The 15,892-nt window shown below is 38.3% G+C and overlaps 1 protein-coding gene across 1 annotated transcript in view; it reads left to right on the top strand.

Moving 5' to 3' along the window:
* Positions 1-929: 929 nt before the first annotated feature.
* The window catches only part of wdr27 (WD repeat domain 27), a 53,247-nt gene continuing 38,284 nt past the window's right edge, over positions 930-15,892 (top strand). The window contains exons 1-19 of the mRNA XM_086259794.1: positions 930-1,262; positions 2,078-2,219; positions 2,452-2,576; positions 3,002-3,115; positions 3,230-3,281; positions 3,615-3,685; positions 3,766-3,880; positions 3,970-4,072; positions 5,954-6,045; positions 6,208-6,272; positions 6,917-7,029; positions 7,944-8,017; positions 11,715-11,784; positions 11,994-12,065; positions 12,143-12,243; positions 12,658-12,747; positions 13,479-13,600; positions 14,744-14,877; positions 15,086-15,183. Of these exons, the coding sequence (XP_086115920.1) occupies positions 1,116-1,262; positions 2,078-2,219; positions 2,452-2,576; positions 3,002-3,115; positions 3,230-3,281; positions 3,615-3,685; positions 3,766-3,880; positions 3,970-4,072; positions 5,954-6,045; positions 6,208-6,272; positions 6,917-7,029; positions 7,944-8,017; positions 11,715-11,784; positions 11,994-12,065; positions 12,143-12,243; positions 12,658-12,747; positions 13,479-13,600; positions 14,744-14,877; positions 15,086-15,183 (1,900 nt within the window). The 5' untranslated portion in view covers positions 930-1,115. The remainder of the gene's footprint in view (positions 1,263-2,077; positions 2,220-2,451; positions 2,577-3,001; positions 3,116-3,229; positions 3,282-3,614; positions 3,686-3,765; positions 3,881-3,969; positions 4,073-5,953; positions 6,046-6,207; positions 6,273-6,916; positions 7,030-7,943; positions 8,018-11,714; positions 11,785-11,993; positions 12,066-12,142; positions 12,244-12,657; positions 12,748-13,478; positions 13,601-14,743; positions 14,878-15,085; positions 15,184-15,892) is intronic.

The following is a 15,892-nucleotide window of genomic DNA, read 5'->3' as shown; positions in this document are numbered from 1 at the left end:
AGGCTGCAATGTGAAGTCCAACAAAAGCATTAATAAAAGTGATATTATTATTATTATTATTATTATTATTATTATTATTATTATTATTATTATTATGTATGCTTTTATTTTGCTTTAAAAATGCTTAAAGTGAACTTACTTAAGCAGACTGAATATGCCACTGAGCATAGTGTCACTGTTTATCAGTTTATCATTGGCTAACTTGCTTTCTTTGCAAAGTTGAATTTGTAACGAGCTTATTTACAGGTGTAATCGGACTGTGTTTTTATTGTATTTTTTTATGCAATTAGCTTGAACATCTTTTTTTTCTCTCTGATAGAATCATTTTTTCTGTGGGTCCCCAGCAACTTGAAATCCTTGTAAAAACTTATAATAAAATAAAATCCTGCGCATACTACTACTAATACTACAACTAACAATAATATAAAAATATTTAATATAAAATTATTTATAGCTTAATGATGATGAGCAACATTAACAATATAAACACAAGCTCAAAATAACCTTGTAATCAATAATGCCACCTAAGTTTTCATATTTAAATTTAATTAAGTAACTCTGTTGTATAAATATATGTTAGATTGTGACTCAAATCACTCTCTATTTTTTTAAACAGAAAGAAGCACACTATCTAACGGGGACTACCATCTTGCGGTCAAATGGTGAAGTACAAGTACGGATGGTTTATTGTAGAAGCTCCACTCTAACCCTAATTCCAAATACTTCTGGAGTTGGATGCAAAAGCTACATAAACTGGGCAAAGCGTACAGTTTTGATGATCGAAATGTTGCGTGAAGACATTTTTAAAACAACAAACGTGATTAAAGCACGTGAGAGAACAGTGCGTGTTTGCGTGTTTGTGTGACTTGAGTGAAGCGCTGCCACATAGACGATCTGTCGTGGCGGAAATTTGTTCGGTGTCATAGCAACGATCAACATTTCTAAAGCGATTAAAGTGTCGACGAGCACGGACAGTTAATAATAACGACAGGAACTGTATGAGTACGCACACACAGTTACTAATGACGCTCCACGTACTTCTTCCAGGAGATAATTAGCGTTACGATCGTAACACAGCAGGCGGAGGGTCGTGTCACGGTGTTAGCCTGTGACAGATGGCAAAGATGCTGACTGAAAAGCTCAGTTTGACTTGTGACAGACTCCTGTCACACCGGCAGCTCGCATGCTGTTACTCTTATTTTAGCATACCACAGCACGGCAAGGAAGTGCTCGTTTACAGCACAAGGGACGGACAGCAGAAGGTTTGTTAAGTAATTTGTTCGTGTCTGCACCATGGTCCGCACTCTGGCTACAGAGCGTCAGAACAATTTAATACATCTGAAAAAAATCATATATATACAAAAATGTCATTAAAAAGTATTTGTTTGAATGTTTGACCCACAGACATGGATTCCTACTGAAATGCTGCAGCGAAGTTTACAATAAATACCAGATTTGCACGTTAGATTTAGCATATCATGGCAAACTAAACAAACAGTTCATCTGCATTCAGACAACTTTCTTTTTCGTTTCTTAATTCACTCGTGCCATGACCGCGAAACAAGCCACGCGTGGACAGATTGCTCTTCCTCTTACATGACGGACTTTATTGTCATTTTGCCAGCCAGTTTGTTTCAAGGTGAACTAATCTGGAAGAAACAGTGTCACTAACCTAAAAAGGCCAGCAGGTGGCTGTTTAACCTCTCTTTCTTACACATTTACTAGCCCTGGGCCAGATTATGTGGATTCCAGCATAGTACATTTAAAAATGGCAAAACCGGTGAAACCTTTATGCACAGACAGGCAAACAAACTTTTATACATTATCCACTCATCTTTTATATATTTTAATGTTGCATTTAGTCACAATCACAAATGGCCTGGTGTTTTTGTCAGACAGTAGGGAACCTACTAAATAGATCTTTGTTTAAAATTGTGCTAGAGTCAAGGTCATGTTTGTCACTTTACAGGCGATTAGCTGTGAATTGTAATGGATTGTGAGATACATGAGCTGCTATGTCATTGACCTTCTTGACCATTGACCATTCATGCTTTACTAAAGTATTTTTTTTTCATAGCCCCTCATACTAACTGGTCACCATGGTGACATCAGTGCCCTTACTTTTGGAAAAAGAAGCAGTCCTGTTATCCTCTGCTCCGCCTCTGCTGATTACGTCATTGTCTGGGATATTGAATTGTGCCAGAAGAGAACACAGGAGGGTAAAGATACATAGTTCTGTGTGTTTGACCCTGAATTGTTGCATGCTGTGAGCAGTGCTCTGCAGTAAAGCGTTTCTCCATCCCAAATCACACACATTTTTCCCCATTATAGAGCTCTGTTTTGCAATGTTGCGGAGCCACTTTAGCACACGCTTCATATCACGTGATGTAGTGAAAATGATCATTTTCCTGTTAAGTTTAAATGTAAGCAGACAAACATTTTGGTTTGCAGGTAAAGTTGCAGCTGGAACAGTTATCGGGACTTTGCTGGGGGAGGTTGTTCATCTTTCATTTTGTTTCTCTGATGCACGAGTGGCTGCATGCACGGGAGCAACTGCATGTATTCTCAGCTCAAAGGTACCAGATGATCATGCTGCACGTCTTCCACTTGGTCAATGTATTTAAGCTAAAGGGTTGTAAATGGACTGGTTTTTATACTTTCTACTCTACCTGATCACTCACAGCACTTTTAAAACATGTGCCTCATTCAACAATTCACATTCACATTCATACAACCACTTTTTTCTATGCTCTGTCTAACATTCATACACATTTACACTCTGATGGATGCAGAGAGCAACTTGAGGTTAAGATCTTGCGCAAGGATATTTTGCATGCAAGCTGGAGCAGCCAGGGATTAAACCTGATTTTAAGATTAGTAGATGACCTGCTCTGCCTGCTGAGCTACAGTCACCTCATTGACTTTTAAAAAAATATTTACTACAAGACAGTAATCACCACTTGTTCTTACTCAAGTTTTACGGTTGTTTTTTCCACATCAGAGACCAGAAACTATCCATACCTTGACGGGCCACCTGGGACCTGTAACATCAGCAGAGTTCTGCCCCTGGAATAACGATATCCTCGTCACCACATCAGAAGACCGCACCTTTAGGGTATTACTTTAAATTTTACACTTTTTATTTAGCCACAGTGATGTGTAATGGTTTAGAAAAACAAATTGTGCACACCTTACTTGGACTTTTAGCTTTTTACTTTTGTCTCGTCAGGTGTGGGATTTAAAAACTGAAGCTGTTTTCTTCCAGTCGTTTGTGCTTTCAGGTATGACGTAAATATTTTAAATCATGTTGGTGAAGCGGTAAACATTCATTCTTTTGAGCTTCGCCCCTTTAGCCTGCAATACTCTTATTCACTTTGTACAGTAGAAATGATAACTCTATTTTAAAACAGGACTATAAAAACTGGGATGTCAGATTAGGCTGTTGGTTAAGGATTGGTATCTCTTTCTGGGGTTTTCTCCCTTCTGTACCCAGGGTTCCTGTGATAGAAGCCACTCCATTAGCATAAAGTAAATTAGTTATGATTATTCAACCATAGTTTTCAATTTTCTAAAATTTGAAGGTTTGAAAATATTGAACTTCCTTAATCCTTTAGCCTCTCCACTGCTCACTACATACTTCTTGGAAGAGGACAGGCATCTTATCACCGGTTCAACTGATGGACAGGTTAGTGACTGAGGTACGCGGCAGCTCAAAAGGCTCAGACACTGAAATTCCACGAGCTGAAAGACAACTGTCTGTTTTAGGTGTGGTGCTTTTCTCTCAGTGACGACCACAAGTGTCACCTAGTGACCAAAATGGACCTTGAGAAGATGGAAAAAAGACATCAAATGCACCGAGAGACTGTGAGCCATCAAGCAGGTGACGCGACATGAAACAGATAGTTCTTTAAACTAGTTGGAAAAGTTCACTCAGTTACTTTTATGCTACTTTTGGATGTTTTCTTCCAGGGTGTGTTTTAAAATCGTCTGCTGATAAAGTGGAGACTTCAAAACCTGTTCTCAAAATGGCTTTATGTAGGCCTCTATCAGACATCAATGGTGACCAAGAAAAGTAAGTACAGCTTAGCTGGAATAGGTGCCTTGACCCTTATTATAACTTCCTTTAAACTGGTAAAACTACATAAACTAAACAGTGTGGATGAATGGATTCGTTCACAGAGTTGTAGATGTAGTTTACAATTAGTTTTCAATCATTAGTCACAAGAAAAAACTAGATCTAAGCCTTTCATTTACTCGTTTCCTCCCTCTCAGTGGATCATATTGTTTGATTTTAGCACAAGGAAGATCTGGTTCTCTTCATTTTTGACAGGGAATCTTAATAAAGCACGACTGTCAGCTATATGTATTCTCAAGGGCTCTATTTTGTTTATTATTCCACAAAGTGCAAATGGTATGTCATCCAGGAGAATATTAGCAAAATGATTTAAAACACATATGTCAAATAAAAAAAAAAAAAAAAAAAAAAAGCTGCACATTTTTGCCATTAACACAGTGTCACAAGCTCCTGGAAAAAAAGTCCTTATGACATGCCACATCCGTATGGACTAATTGCTGCACGTGTTCACACACTCACAGGAAACCTGAAGGAAACTTCACACGGCGCGGGAAACTGCTGTCTCGAAGCATAAAGTTTCAGACCGTTGAAACATATTGTTGCTGTGACAGGAGGCAGGCACTTGAAAAACATGCAGACATGACTAGATTTGTATGATTCCTAATTGCTGTAAGGAAAGCTTGTGATCTCAGTGCAGAGCTCAGCGACTTACTGACTTCACACTTTACTGTTAGAGTGAAATACAGAACAAGTGGAAGCAGAGTCAGTGTGTGATCATTTGAAGTCGTTGAAGTTTCTTTGCAAGCCACATATTCATTGTATAAGACAAAGTAATCATTTCTAGTCACTGTTAGCATCAGTGTTTAGACACTATTCAGACAGCACACATTTGAAATAATTGATTTACTACAGCAGTACAGTTTGGCACAACAGAGTTTGGCATCTGGACTTCCAGCTCATCATTCCCTGCGAGTATGTTTCTATAAATTTGGGTACTGATAAATAAATCTTGCTCTGGAGACTTGTGGATGTTGTGTTGGTGGAGGGGTTGAAGGAGCAGTGATGCTGACGTGTCAGAGTGAAAAGCAAAGCTTAAATATATAAATAAATTGGGACACTAGGGAACTAAAGCATGTTATGTATGTTTTTCACAGTGCAGCTTGATGTGCCAAACTAAAGTAGCTCACGGGCTTTGCTCAAGTAAGATTCCACATAGTAGTATGAAAATAATGATGCACAAAAATGTAAAACCTTCCAAACATAAATTGCCCACAAACTCAAAACCTCAACATGCAGCCCAGAGCAGGAAGTGGATAAAAGAGCAGAGCGACTGTGGCTCAGGGGGTTGGGAATCGCATCTGTAACCGGAAGGTCGCCGGTTCGATCCCTGGGCTCTCTGTCCTTGGTCGTTGTGTCCTTGGGCAAGACACTTTACCCTACTTGCCTACTGGTGTTGGCCAGAGGGGCCGATGGCGCGATATGGCAGCCTCGCTTCTGTCAGTCTGCCCCAGGGCAGCTGTGGCTACAACTGTTGCTTGCCTCCACCAGTGTGTGAATGTGAGAGTGAATGAATAGTGGTATTGTAAAGCGCTTTGGGTGCCTTGAAAAGCGCTATATAAATCCAATCCATTATTATTAGCTCCTTTCTTCTCTGTGGTATTCGTTTCCAGTGTGCTGAATGTATATAGTTTAGACTGCATGAAGTCAAAGGTAACTTGAATCAAGGCCTATACTTTTATGGTGTACATGTCTTGCCACTTCATCACATCAATATGTTGATCTTTTGTGTCGTTTGTCTGACCCCAAATGAAAAATTCTTTTTGCGAGAAAACCCCTTAACATGGTTTTTCCATATGTTTCTGTTTGGGGGCCCTGCAGTGACAACAGCTGGTTTTGTATTGGAAGCTCTGATGGTCTGTATGTGATTGATCTGGCTACGTCTGAACTGGTAACAGCGCTATATTTCAAAGGTAGGCTGCTGGGGACATGCCTTCTCCCATCTTTCTGTCTTTCTTTAAGAAACTCTGGTATGCCTCCAATAAAACATGTGGTTTCCCCTGAGAGATTCCACTGGTCATTTCTTTTTTGAATGTGATAGCACATGATGATGAATATGATTTTTGTTCTTGTAGATTACCCTAAGCTGAGCATCACCATGGCTGGCTCATGGACCATCTCTCCAGGGTGTGATAACTCTGTGAGTATTTCCATTAAAATTGCCTTTTCAGCTTGACTTCTATCATTAATACAGTGTTGCTGGTATTGTTTTTAGTATAAAGAGATAGGATTTACTAGTTAGGATAGTGCGATATAATGTTTTTAATGTGTGTTTGTCTGCAAACTGATTTCATTGGTGTCACAGCAGTCTATTTGTAGACAGGCCAGAACAACATCATAGAAAAAAGTAGATTTCCATAGGCTTTTGGATAATTGCCAAATATAATAAACTCTGTAGGAAATAAATGTAAACAGTTACACGTATTCTCAGCAGGAGAATATTAACAAATTAACTTTTATGATTGTTGGAGTGTAAATGCACCCACCACCTCTCCCCATGTCTGGCACTATATCTGGTATGTAAACATACAATATTTTTGAAAATGGCTGCAGCATTAAAACCGATCCCTAAACAGCTTTGCTTTGTTCTTTTCTTAAAACTTCTGCTAAATAACCAAGTTTATGGTTCACCAATGGCTAACTTTTATGTAAAACAGTAGCAATTATTTAATGTTCTCTCAGTCTAACAGCTTAAAACACATGTTTATGTATATATTATTACTACAAGAATAGTGTTTTTTATTTTATTAAAATTTTAATTGATTGAATTTATTTCCCACACAGATGCTGATGTTAGTGAGCTCTTTGTTTACCCCATGTGTGGTCATGTTGGAGGTGCGTCTATATGACCTAGGAAGGCCCTTGGCTTATGGCAAAGGATTTTCAGTGTTCCCAAGGTAAAGCTGGAGTTAACTGAAAAATATTAGGTAGCAATACAATATTTTAATGATCTACAGTGACAAAACCTTTTTTTCCTACTCACTTCATCTTACTGATCAAAACCAAAATTCAAGTTTAATAGAACTTGATGAGGGACACTGTGGCCTTGTAGTGTAGCTACTTGAGGTCTAAAACTTTGTTTTGCTTTTTATTTTTTATGGGTAGTATAATAGCAAGCATTTCAGCTACTTGTTTTGTGAAAAATAAAATAAAAAAAGATTTAAAAAAAGTCTACAAACGACAGACAAAATAAGTATTTTTTAACTATTTGAAATAAGCACAAAACTGCTCTGGCTAGTGAGTGATTGCACTTTATACGATTCTAAACTTTTAAATTTGCATACGTAAGCTAACAGTCACAATAAGATTACTTTTTAAATGCCAAACGTTTTAAATTGTCCTCTGAGAAAGAAGGAACATTCATTCAGCCATTACCCGTAACTCCATAAATGATTACCTAGCAAAGTCCAGCAGCACCAATAAGGACTAATTTCATCAACGTAATGTGCTTTTTGTCTGCTTTAACAAATTTGCTATTTGTGAGCCAAAGCATAATCATTTGGGATAGTTACAACTTGCAAAAACAATGCCTTTATACAGTTTTGTTAGTCTGGTCATTTGAGCTTATATATGATTGTGGGCTGTTTTTTAAAGTTGGCCTCCTGCCTCTAATGCCCTCTGACTCTGACATTTCCATATTAACTTCCTCTATTACAAACATTCATGCCATCTGGTTTTTCATGAGTCAACAATATCATGGCATTGGAAATCAGAGGGGCTAATAATCCATAAGAGTGGAAAATGCTGTGCTCCTCCATTTCCAGTAACTCCCCCAGCCCTCCCCTCCATTTCACCCCTCTCTTGTTTTCAGTTCTCCTCCGCTGCCCAATTCTCCCCTCAATACTGAGCTAAAGAGGAAGGAGCCCAGCCATCCTAAAAAGAAAGGTCAGCATCCCCGAACACTCACCTCTCACTTATACTCATACACACAGAATAAAAAGAAAGCTACTACTATCTGAAGACTTTGAGCTTTAAAAATGTGACCCTTTTTGTGGTTTATTTCATGACTGGCTCATTATCTGTTTTTTGTTTTTTGCTTGACCACATATAAAAGCCACTTTCAACAGCTCCCTTATTCACAAGGGCTTGCCACAGCAGGTAGCACCGCATATTTGATTTGTCAATTTTTTATTTGATTTTATTTAACAGGTCTTTCCTGATGCAATCTCGGGGGATTTGTTCCTCTTAAATTTTACTATTGGGTTAATAAAAGTCTGCTGGGCAATTTCAGGAGTTACTGAGAACATCTTCATTATCTGCAAACATTCACAATTTAAAGATTCCTTCCCCTCATTTTGTTGGGGTTTTATACGACTGTCTGTTTTCATAAACAGGTACTTCAGTTAGAGCAGCACATGCAGACTGATGGTTTCTTTTACATTAACCCATTTTTTTTGACTGGCTGCTTCTTCCTGTTGTGGATTCATAGGTAAGGTGAGCCTGTTTGTGTTTCTCTGGTGGACCATTAGGATTACAGATAAAGTTTATGATTGGGATCTGGCGACTTAGAACTGTTCTCCTGGAGCGACCTACTAAATACTGACATTTACATACATACATCATACAGAGAGGTAGTGCTGAGAGGCAGTATTAGCTGTCTCCTCACAGCTGGAGTTGAGGAATTTGCCAGTGCCAGACTGTGCAGGGGGTGTACTGAAGAGTCTAGAAGTGCCGTGCGGCTGCACTGTCAGACCAAAAACCACAAACGTTTACACACTAACCCAGCATGCTGCTCTCCATGCATTCTGTATTCGTAAAGTTATCTACACAATTGTATACAAATTATGCAATAAACCTCCAAGATCCTTGGAAATAGAATTGTTCTTCCATTGCATGTGTGCAAGACCACTGAAGGTTTCTTACACATGCACTGAAGACTCCTGGCTTTTTGAGATGATTATAATCAGCTGCTGTTACTTTTTGCATGATGTGTACTATAACCCCTGAGTGCTGTTGCTTGAATTAAGTCATTTTATAGAAAGGATTTCAGGGAACTAGTAAAACAGAAGGACTGAATAAATTGCGAGCAATGCACAACACACATTTTCCATAGAGTGATCAGATCAGTATGAAAATACTGCAGATGTGAATCTGATTCATTTAGATTTCTCTGTCAGGGAGAATAGACAGCTTTACTGTTTGACCCGAGGTGTCACAAATTATTAAGAATAAAATGAAATAAAGAAACAAAGAAAGGCAGATGACATGGAGCACAATAGAGTTCCCTCCTTGAAGCACTAGAAGCCATTGGACCCTAAAATTCCCACTAAACTGCAGTGATCTACAGGATCTTCTCTCACAGAATGAACAGAAAATAGTGCAAATAATGAACTGAAAATGATTGGACCCACTGTATGAGTTGTATTTCCCCATAAAACATTGTGATCCAAGCTATATTAATTGCCTCCACTGTTTTGAAGATGTAAAATCTTGGATGGCAGAGAAAAAAAAATTCTGTGAAACCAGATTAAAGAGAGATAGAGAAACTGAGGTTCTCAACGTCACCTTGGTCTATACCTAAATATGTGGGCATGTAGTTTTACAAGGTATAAATACAAAAGAACAGTTACCTTGATACAGACCACACACTGTGGCCTTACTTTAGCTTCATGTTTGTAATGTAGTTCTGTGACAGCTTACTAAGGTGCCTCTGATACTTTTAGTTCTACTCACATTGCTGTCTGCTACTGTCTGCTCTTCTCATCACAGGTCAGTACAGCTGTGACACAGCTAATGTAAAATGAGGTTGACTGATTGAGAACATGACTTGGTTGGCTAATTCTTATAAAACAAATAAACAAACAAAAGAGTATCGGATGTTTCAAAGGGGCTCTTGTATGTGCTTTTTTTAAGTTCAGCTAGAATAGCCTTTATCTGTAGCAAGCCATTTTGGCTCCCTTTATGTAATTTTGTTTTTATTTGGCTTCCCTTCATTAACAACAGGTTGGTGGGTGGGCTTCTGTGCTCAGATCCAGAGATCTGTGCTACAAATGACCATATTAGGGATAAACAGAGACGAGCGTGGAACAACTATTAGATTCTGAGTGTTTACAGCCTGAAACCTGGATCATAGGGATTCCTTACATACACATATGCTGACCTCAGTGTTTGAATATTTGAATAATGTCCTATTTAGTAACTCAGGAGGTAAACAGGTAAACACCTGAGGAGAGCATACAGCTGTCTCACTTTGTGAGCAGAAAGTTTTGGGGTGTTGTAGCTGTTCCATCAGACAATGAACATCCTGATGTGCTGAACCAGACTAAAGGATTTGAATATTAAGAAACATCTTTGAATAATTTTTGTCATTAGGCTAATTCATAATGAATGCCGTAAAACAAGCGCACAGCAAACTGCTGTGATTTTACGCACATATGACTTTCCTTGGAAATTTGTCTGAAACTCTCACTTTGCTTCAAATAACTGTCTACTGTAAAGTCAGCGTAAATTATGGGATTTTTACTGCCCCGTAAAACTAAAGCACCATTATATATCAGCAGGAGATCAATAGGGCCATTAAGCAACGCCAAGTGATTGCGTCTCCATTTAATTGGCCTAAAATGTTTACTTTTCAACATGTAATCTGTTCTGGAGCAGCAAAAGCTACTTAGTATGCCGTCTCACAACACATTGGAGAAGTGGAAGGTGGTTTTGCATGTAAGCCACCAGTCTCACAGAACTTAAAAGGACTAATGCTTTACCTAACATTTAAATACTACATAACTGTTGTGATACCAGGTGAATTATGCAATTCAGGTTTTGTACACTTAAACATGTTTAAACATACAGTTATGGTCAGAAGTTTCCATCCTATCATCACTGGCACACTTTGGGCACCTTTGTACCAACTGAGCATCATTTAAATGCTACAGTTTGCACATTGGATGGATGCTTCCAGCAGGATAAGCTTGGAGTTCACTGTACTCAAATCAACTCCACAGCCAACAGATCTCAATCGAATAGAGCACCTCTGGGATGTGGTGGGATGGGAGATTTGCTTTATTGATGTGCAGTGCAAAAATCTGCAGCAACTGTGTGATACTGTCATGTCAGCATGAACCAAAATCTCTAAAGAAGTTTTCCATAACCTTGTTGAATCTATATAGTCACAAATTAAGGCAGCTCTGAAGGCAAAAGAGGGTTAGGTCCAGTATCAGCAAGGTGTACCTAACGTGACCAGAGAGTGTGTACGTATATATACGCCTGGCCCTGGAGACTATATGACCTTTTCCTACTTCCCCTTTGTTTGACAGAAGAACAGTTTTTGGAAGTGCTTACAAATTTTAATGGCTGTGGAAAAAGTGAGCTCATAGTGAACCATCACCCTTCATGGCTTTATGGATACACTTAATGCTTACAGCATGGAGTGGTCACCCAGAAATCTTGAATCCTCCTTTTAAAATATGAAACTGCTTCACGATACTGGTAGATATATTGTCATTTTAGCAATATTAAAGAATCTTACCTCATCCTGCCACTGCACCATCTATTGATTCGTGTTTTAGAAATGCAGACATATGTACTCGTTATAATACACACTTCTTCGCTGGTGTCCTAATGAGCATCTTATCTTTCAATGAAGGAGGTGTAAAGGACCAGCCTCTGGTTTTCCACTGTAAAGTGAAGTCATCTGGATATACTAGTGCCCCGAGGTATGATCACAGAATAACTTTTTGCCATATAGATAATCAGATTACAGTTTATTGGTCTGTCCAAAGTTTAAAGCACTTATTCGCTTAATTATTTTTTAATCTCATATTTCCTTTTTGTTAGGTAAAATATAGTTGCTATATGTATATATATTTTATTTGGTTGTTTGTATATGTTTTTTTTTTTTAAATTTAGTTTATCTTCTTTTCAGGAGGATCATGTTTTCACCCAAAACAAATGTTCAAAAAAATTCTTCCTCTAGGAAAAAGGCTGATGGAAATACGTAAGCGACCTAAGCTAATTTCATTTAAAAGACAGTGTTAATAAAATGTGAATAGTGAACATACTTTTGCCATTTAGAGGTTCCCTCCTTAAAGATTACCCAGCAGACGGTGTGGCACCGGCTATCCCGTGTGCTGATGTGAGCGTGAAGAAGCATGTCTCATGTCTTCAGTATTCAGGTAGGTTAATATGAGTAATTTTGTCTTTTTGTCTATTATTATTATGTGTTTTTAACTATTATTTAAACAGTTGAAATGCTAAAGGTTGAGGCTATAAGTCAGATTTGGGATTGTATTAGAAACACCTGCCAATGTCGAACCGTTAGTAGATCTAATAACTGTCGACTGCATGGAGTATTGTCCATCCTGTGCTGTAAGGGTGAAGTAAGGTAACAATAATTTATGAAAAATAGCTGGCAGTATATTAGAAACAGTTTCACTGTTGCTGTTTTCTCAAGATGAATGTTCCTCTTTCAAACACAACATTTCACAGTTGTGTCTTAAAGGCTGCTTTACTATTTTTGGCTGTAATAAATCAGCTGCGGACTGAAAAATCCTAATAAAACAATCCCGTGTTTCCTTGTCTCTCCCAAGGTGATGGAAAACAAATCCTGTGTGGTCTTGGAGACAGCACACTGTTACTGTACAAGTCCTGCCTTACTGGCGCTCCAGCTGTCTACATAGGTGTGCGATGCAGAGATGAGTACCTGTACTTTTGTTTGATATTTTTGTGTTTCTCATCAAAAGAGGGGTTTTTTTTATGTTCGACATACAACTTCTTAACTGATTCAAATGATGCTAAGGTTTAAGAGTTGGCACCTCACAGAGATAAGAAGGATGTTAATAATTATAAGTCTGCTCTTGGCTTGGATAACTCATTTGGGCTCTTCTGAATAACCTGAACCTACTCTGAAATGGATGCATGGCTTGACATGAGAGTTTTAAAGAAAATTCTAGTTAACTCACTAAGCTATCACTGTCAAAAACTAAACACTGAGCTCTCTGTTACCAGAATAGTGTGGTTTGCTTATGTTCCAGAGCAATAATTGTTGAAAGGCTCACATTCTCTCCTGAGACCTTTTAGGTTTAAACTAAGCATATGTCGCTATTATATACAGTGTGAAAGATTAAAGCATTTCTGAGACGAGTGGTCCCGGGCAGTAAAATTAACACTGACAGAGAAAGAAAGAATACCCCTGCATGTCAGGCATCACTCGATGGCTGAAGTGCAGCTGGATCACAGGTCTCCAGAAGGGGGCAGCAGAGATAAAAGGAGAGAAGCTGAGGTGACACGTAGGTCACCACAAGCATATTCTCTTCTGTCTGCCTGGCTCTCTTAGCAGTACCATAAAAGTAGATGTTGTAGCCACACTCTGTATTACCAGGTTACTAAAGTCGTGCCTTCTTTTATCTAGGGCATGACAAGCCAATAAGCAGTTTGAGCTGGAGCCTTAGCAGACGGTGGTGGCTGAGTGCGTCAGAAGACCTGTCACTCCAAATCTGGACTCACTGTAACTCAGAGCCTGCCATTATCATGGTAAATCCCCAGTGAATGTGCATACACTTATACCAGTGTCTTATTTTTTTTTTCTTGCTTTCACTCCCTGTCACCTTAATCTCCCATCACAGCTACATGGCCTACTTTAAGCCTTTATGAAATTTCCCTCATTCCTTGGAAGTCCAAGTTCTAACCATAAAAACCAGTGTAATAAAGACCAGCCAGAGTGACCTCATATTGCAAAAATGTCCTCTCTCCGAAGGTCTAAAAAAAATTAAAATAGATGTAGAAGTTCAATAAAATGACTACAGATAACTAATAGATAGCTCCACACATTTGTCTTGTGTTTTCAAAGATCAGTGTGATTGTTGGAAGGATTTTAGTCCCCTACAGATCTCCTTATGTCATTCCGATGTGTTAATGGTTAGGTAAAATGTTCAAACTTTTTCCATTTCCATCTGTGGTTCATAAAATTCAGTCATAGCACACCTTTATAATAGGACAATTTCTGTGTAATGATCAGATTGTATCTTGGACATGTTTGTACAGAACTTGCTCAATTCAATGTTTCCACTGCTAATTAGAAAACCAATGGAATTTAAAAACAAGGAGGCCAACACAGAAAGCCAAATTAATGCAATTATGAAATAATGTGTTTCTTGGCGCAGTGATGGCACTTTTGCTATCGAAGCCTCAACTGAAGTTGGAGCATCCAAAACTCTGATCGTATGCAGACCCTCCTTACCTCACTGGGTATCATATTTAATGGGACACTCAGTTGCTCTGTCATGCCAAGTAAAAACAAGGGTCTGTCCTTAAGCTCCAAGGTCTCCCCATATCTGATGCTTATCATCCCTGCTTTGTTTCACTCAGTTAGACAGTTTGGCTGGGTCTACAGCCTTTGACTGCTTGGTATTTTTGTGAAACAGCTTGGCAATGAATACAAGTCGTTTCAGGGACAAGGGCTATGTCTGGGTGAGCCAGGATCACAAACGGCTTCTGAGAGTTGCAGTTGTGAGAAAAAGTTTGTTAAGTTTGTGTTGATGAGATGTGGTCTGGTATACTAGTATAAGTAAGTATAAGTAAGACTGAAGTAAAAACTGAAGTAAAACTGAAGTCTTGCAAATGTTTTAATAATTAAATAAAAAAAATACTATTAAGGCTGATTTTTGTCTCTGCTAGGGTGACAAAATGTTCTCCAAACCCATTAGAGGTGCTCAGTTTTATTATCTCGACAAATTTGTACTTCTGGCATCCGGACCCTCTCTGTACCTGTACCTGTATAACCTGGACATCACACGCGATGACATAAAAAGGTAATTGCAAGTGATTCATACATGTAAATAGATACACAACAGTTTACCATGTGAACCTTATAAATGCTATGTAAACTATTGGTTTATGTATGTATTTTCTTCATTGGTCTTCAGCTGAATTCCTATATAATCTTTTTTGTCATGAAGATGTATACACATGGATGTATTGTGAAGAAAGTGAGACAAATTCAAGCTTTTTTCTCCTTAGATATCATCAACGGAGTGTCAGCAAATTGGCTGGATGCTTTGCGACAACATCAGCAACAGACATCACTGCCTTGTCTGCGATCAATGATTTTTTCTCCCGTATCCTTCTTCCTGTTGTTACTGTTCGTACAGCAGAGGTGTTTCAGTTCAGACTGCACATACACAGACATTTCCCATGTCATCCACAGCAGTTTGTCTATGGTGTCTTTAGATGTTGCCCCAGGGCTTCCATTGTGGATTCTACCTGTGAATGAATGAGGTTTTCTGTAGTTTATTTAGGAATGTGAGGAATTTGAGGGTTTACAATGCATTTATTTTCCAATAAATCCACTAATAAGAGGTCCTCTCAGGAGCAGTTCTGCTCCACTTTAGTTCACTTTGCCCTACCATGTACAGAACAAAAAGAATATGCATATAGGGTGATGACATATGTAAATATGCAGATATACATATAATTGGAATTCAATCAAAATGTTTAGTTTATTTATTTTAGTTAATTTAAAAAAAGCAAAAAAATATTGTACTCATAAATTTGCATTGATAATGTATGGCTTACACTATATGTATTCCTTCTCATAAACTTAGAATCAGTCTATTAATAATACGAAAAAAGTAAGCTACAGTAGGTTTTTTCAAACTACATACGACCATTTCACATTTGTACATGTGCATTTGCATTGTCTCTTTCTAATTATGTCTTCCTTCTTCTCCACCATTGTTCTCTCTTCTCCCTCATTTTCACCTCATCCTCTTCCTCCTCACCTCACCTTATCTCTTGAACCGAAGTCAGGGATCTAACACATGCAAA

This window comes from Aulonocara sp. 'chitande type north' Nkhata Bay, linkage group LG13, assembly GCF_057382095.1.
Source record: "Aulonocara sp. 'chitande type north' Nkhata Bay isolate Kocher_YH1m ecotype deep benthic linkage group LG13, A_spYH_male_GT1.1, whole genome shotgun sequence".
Classification (NCBI taxonomy): domain Eukaryota; kingdom Metazoa; phylum Chordata; class Actinopteri; order Cichliformes; family Cichlidae; genus Aulonocara; species Aulonocara sp. 'chitande type north' Nkhata Bay.
This window is presented reverse-complemented; position numbering and strand designations above follow the sequence as displayed.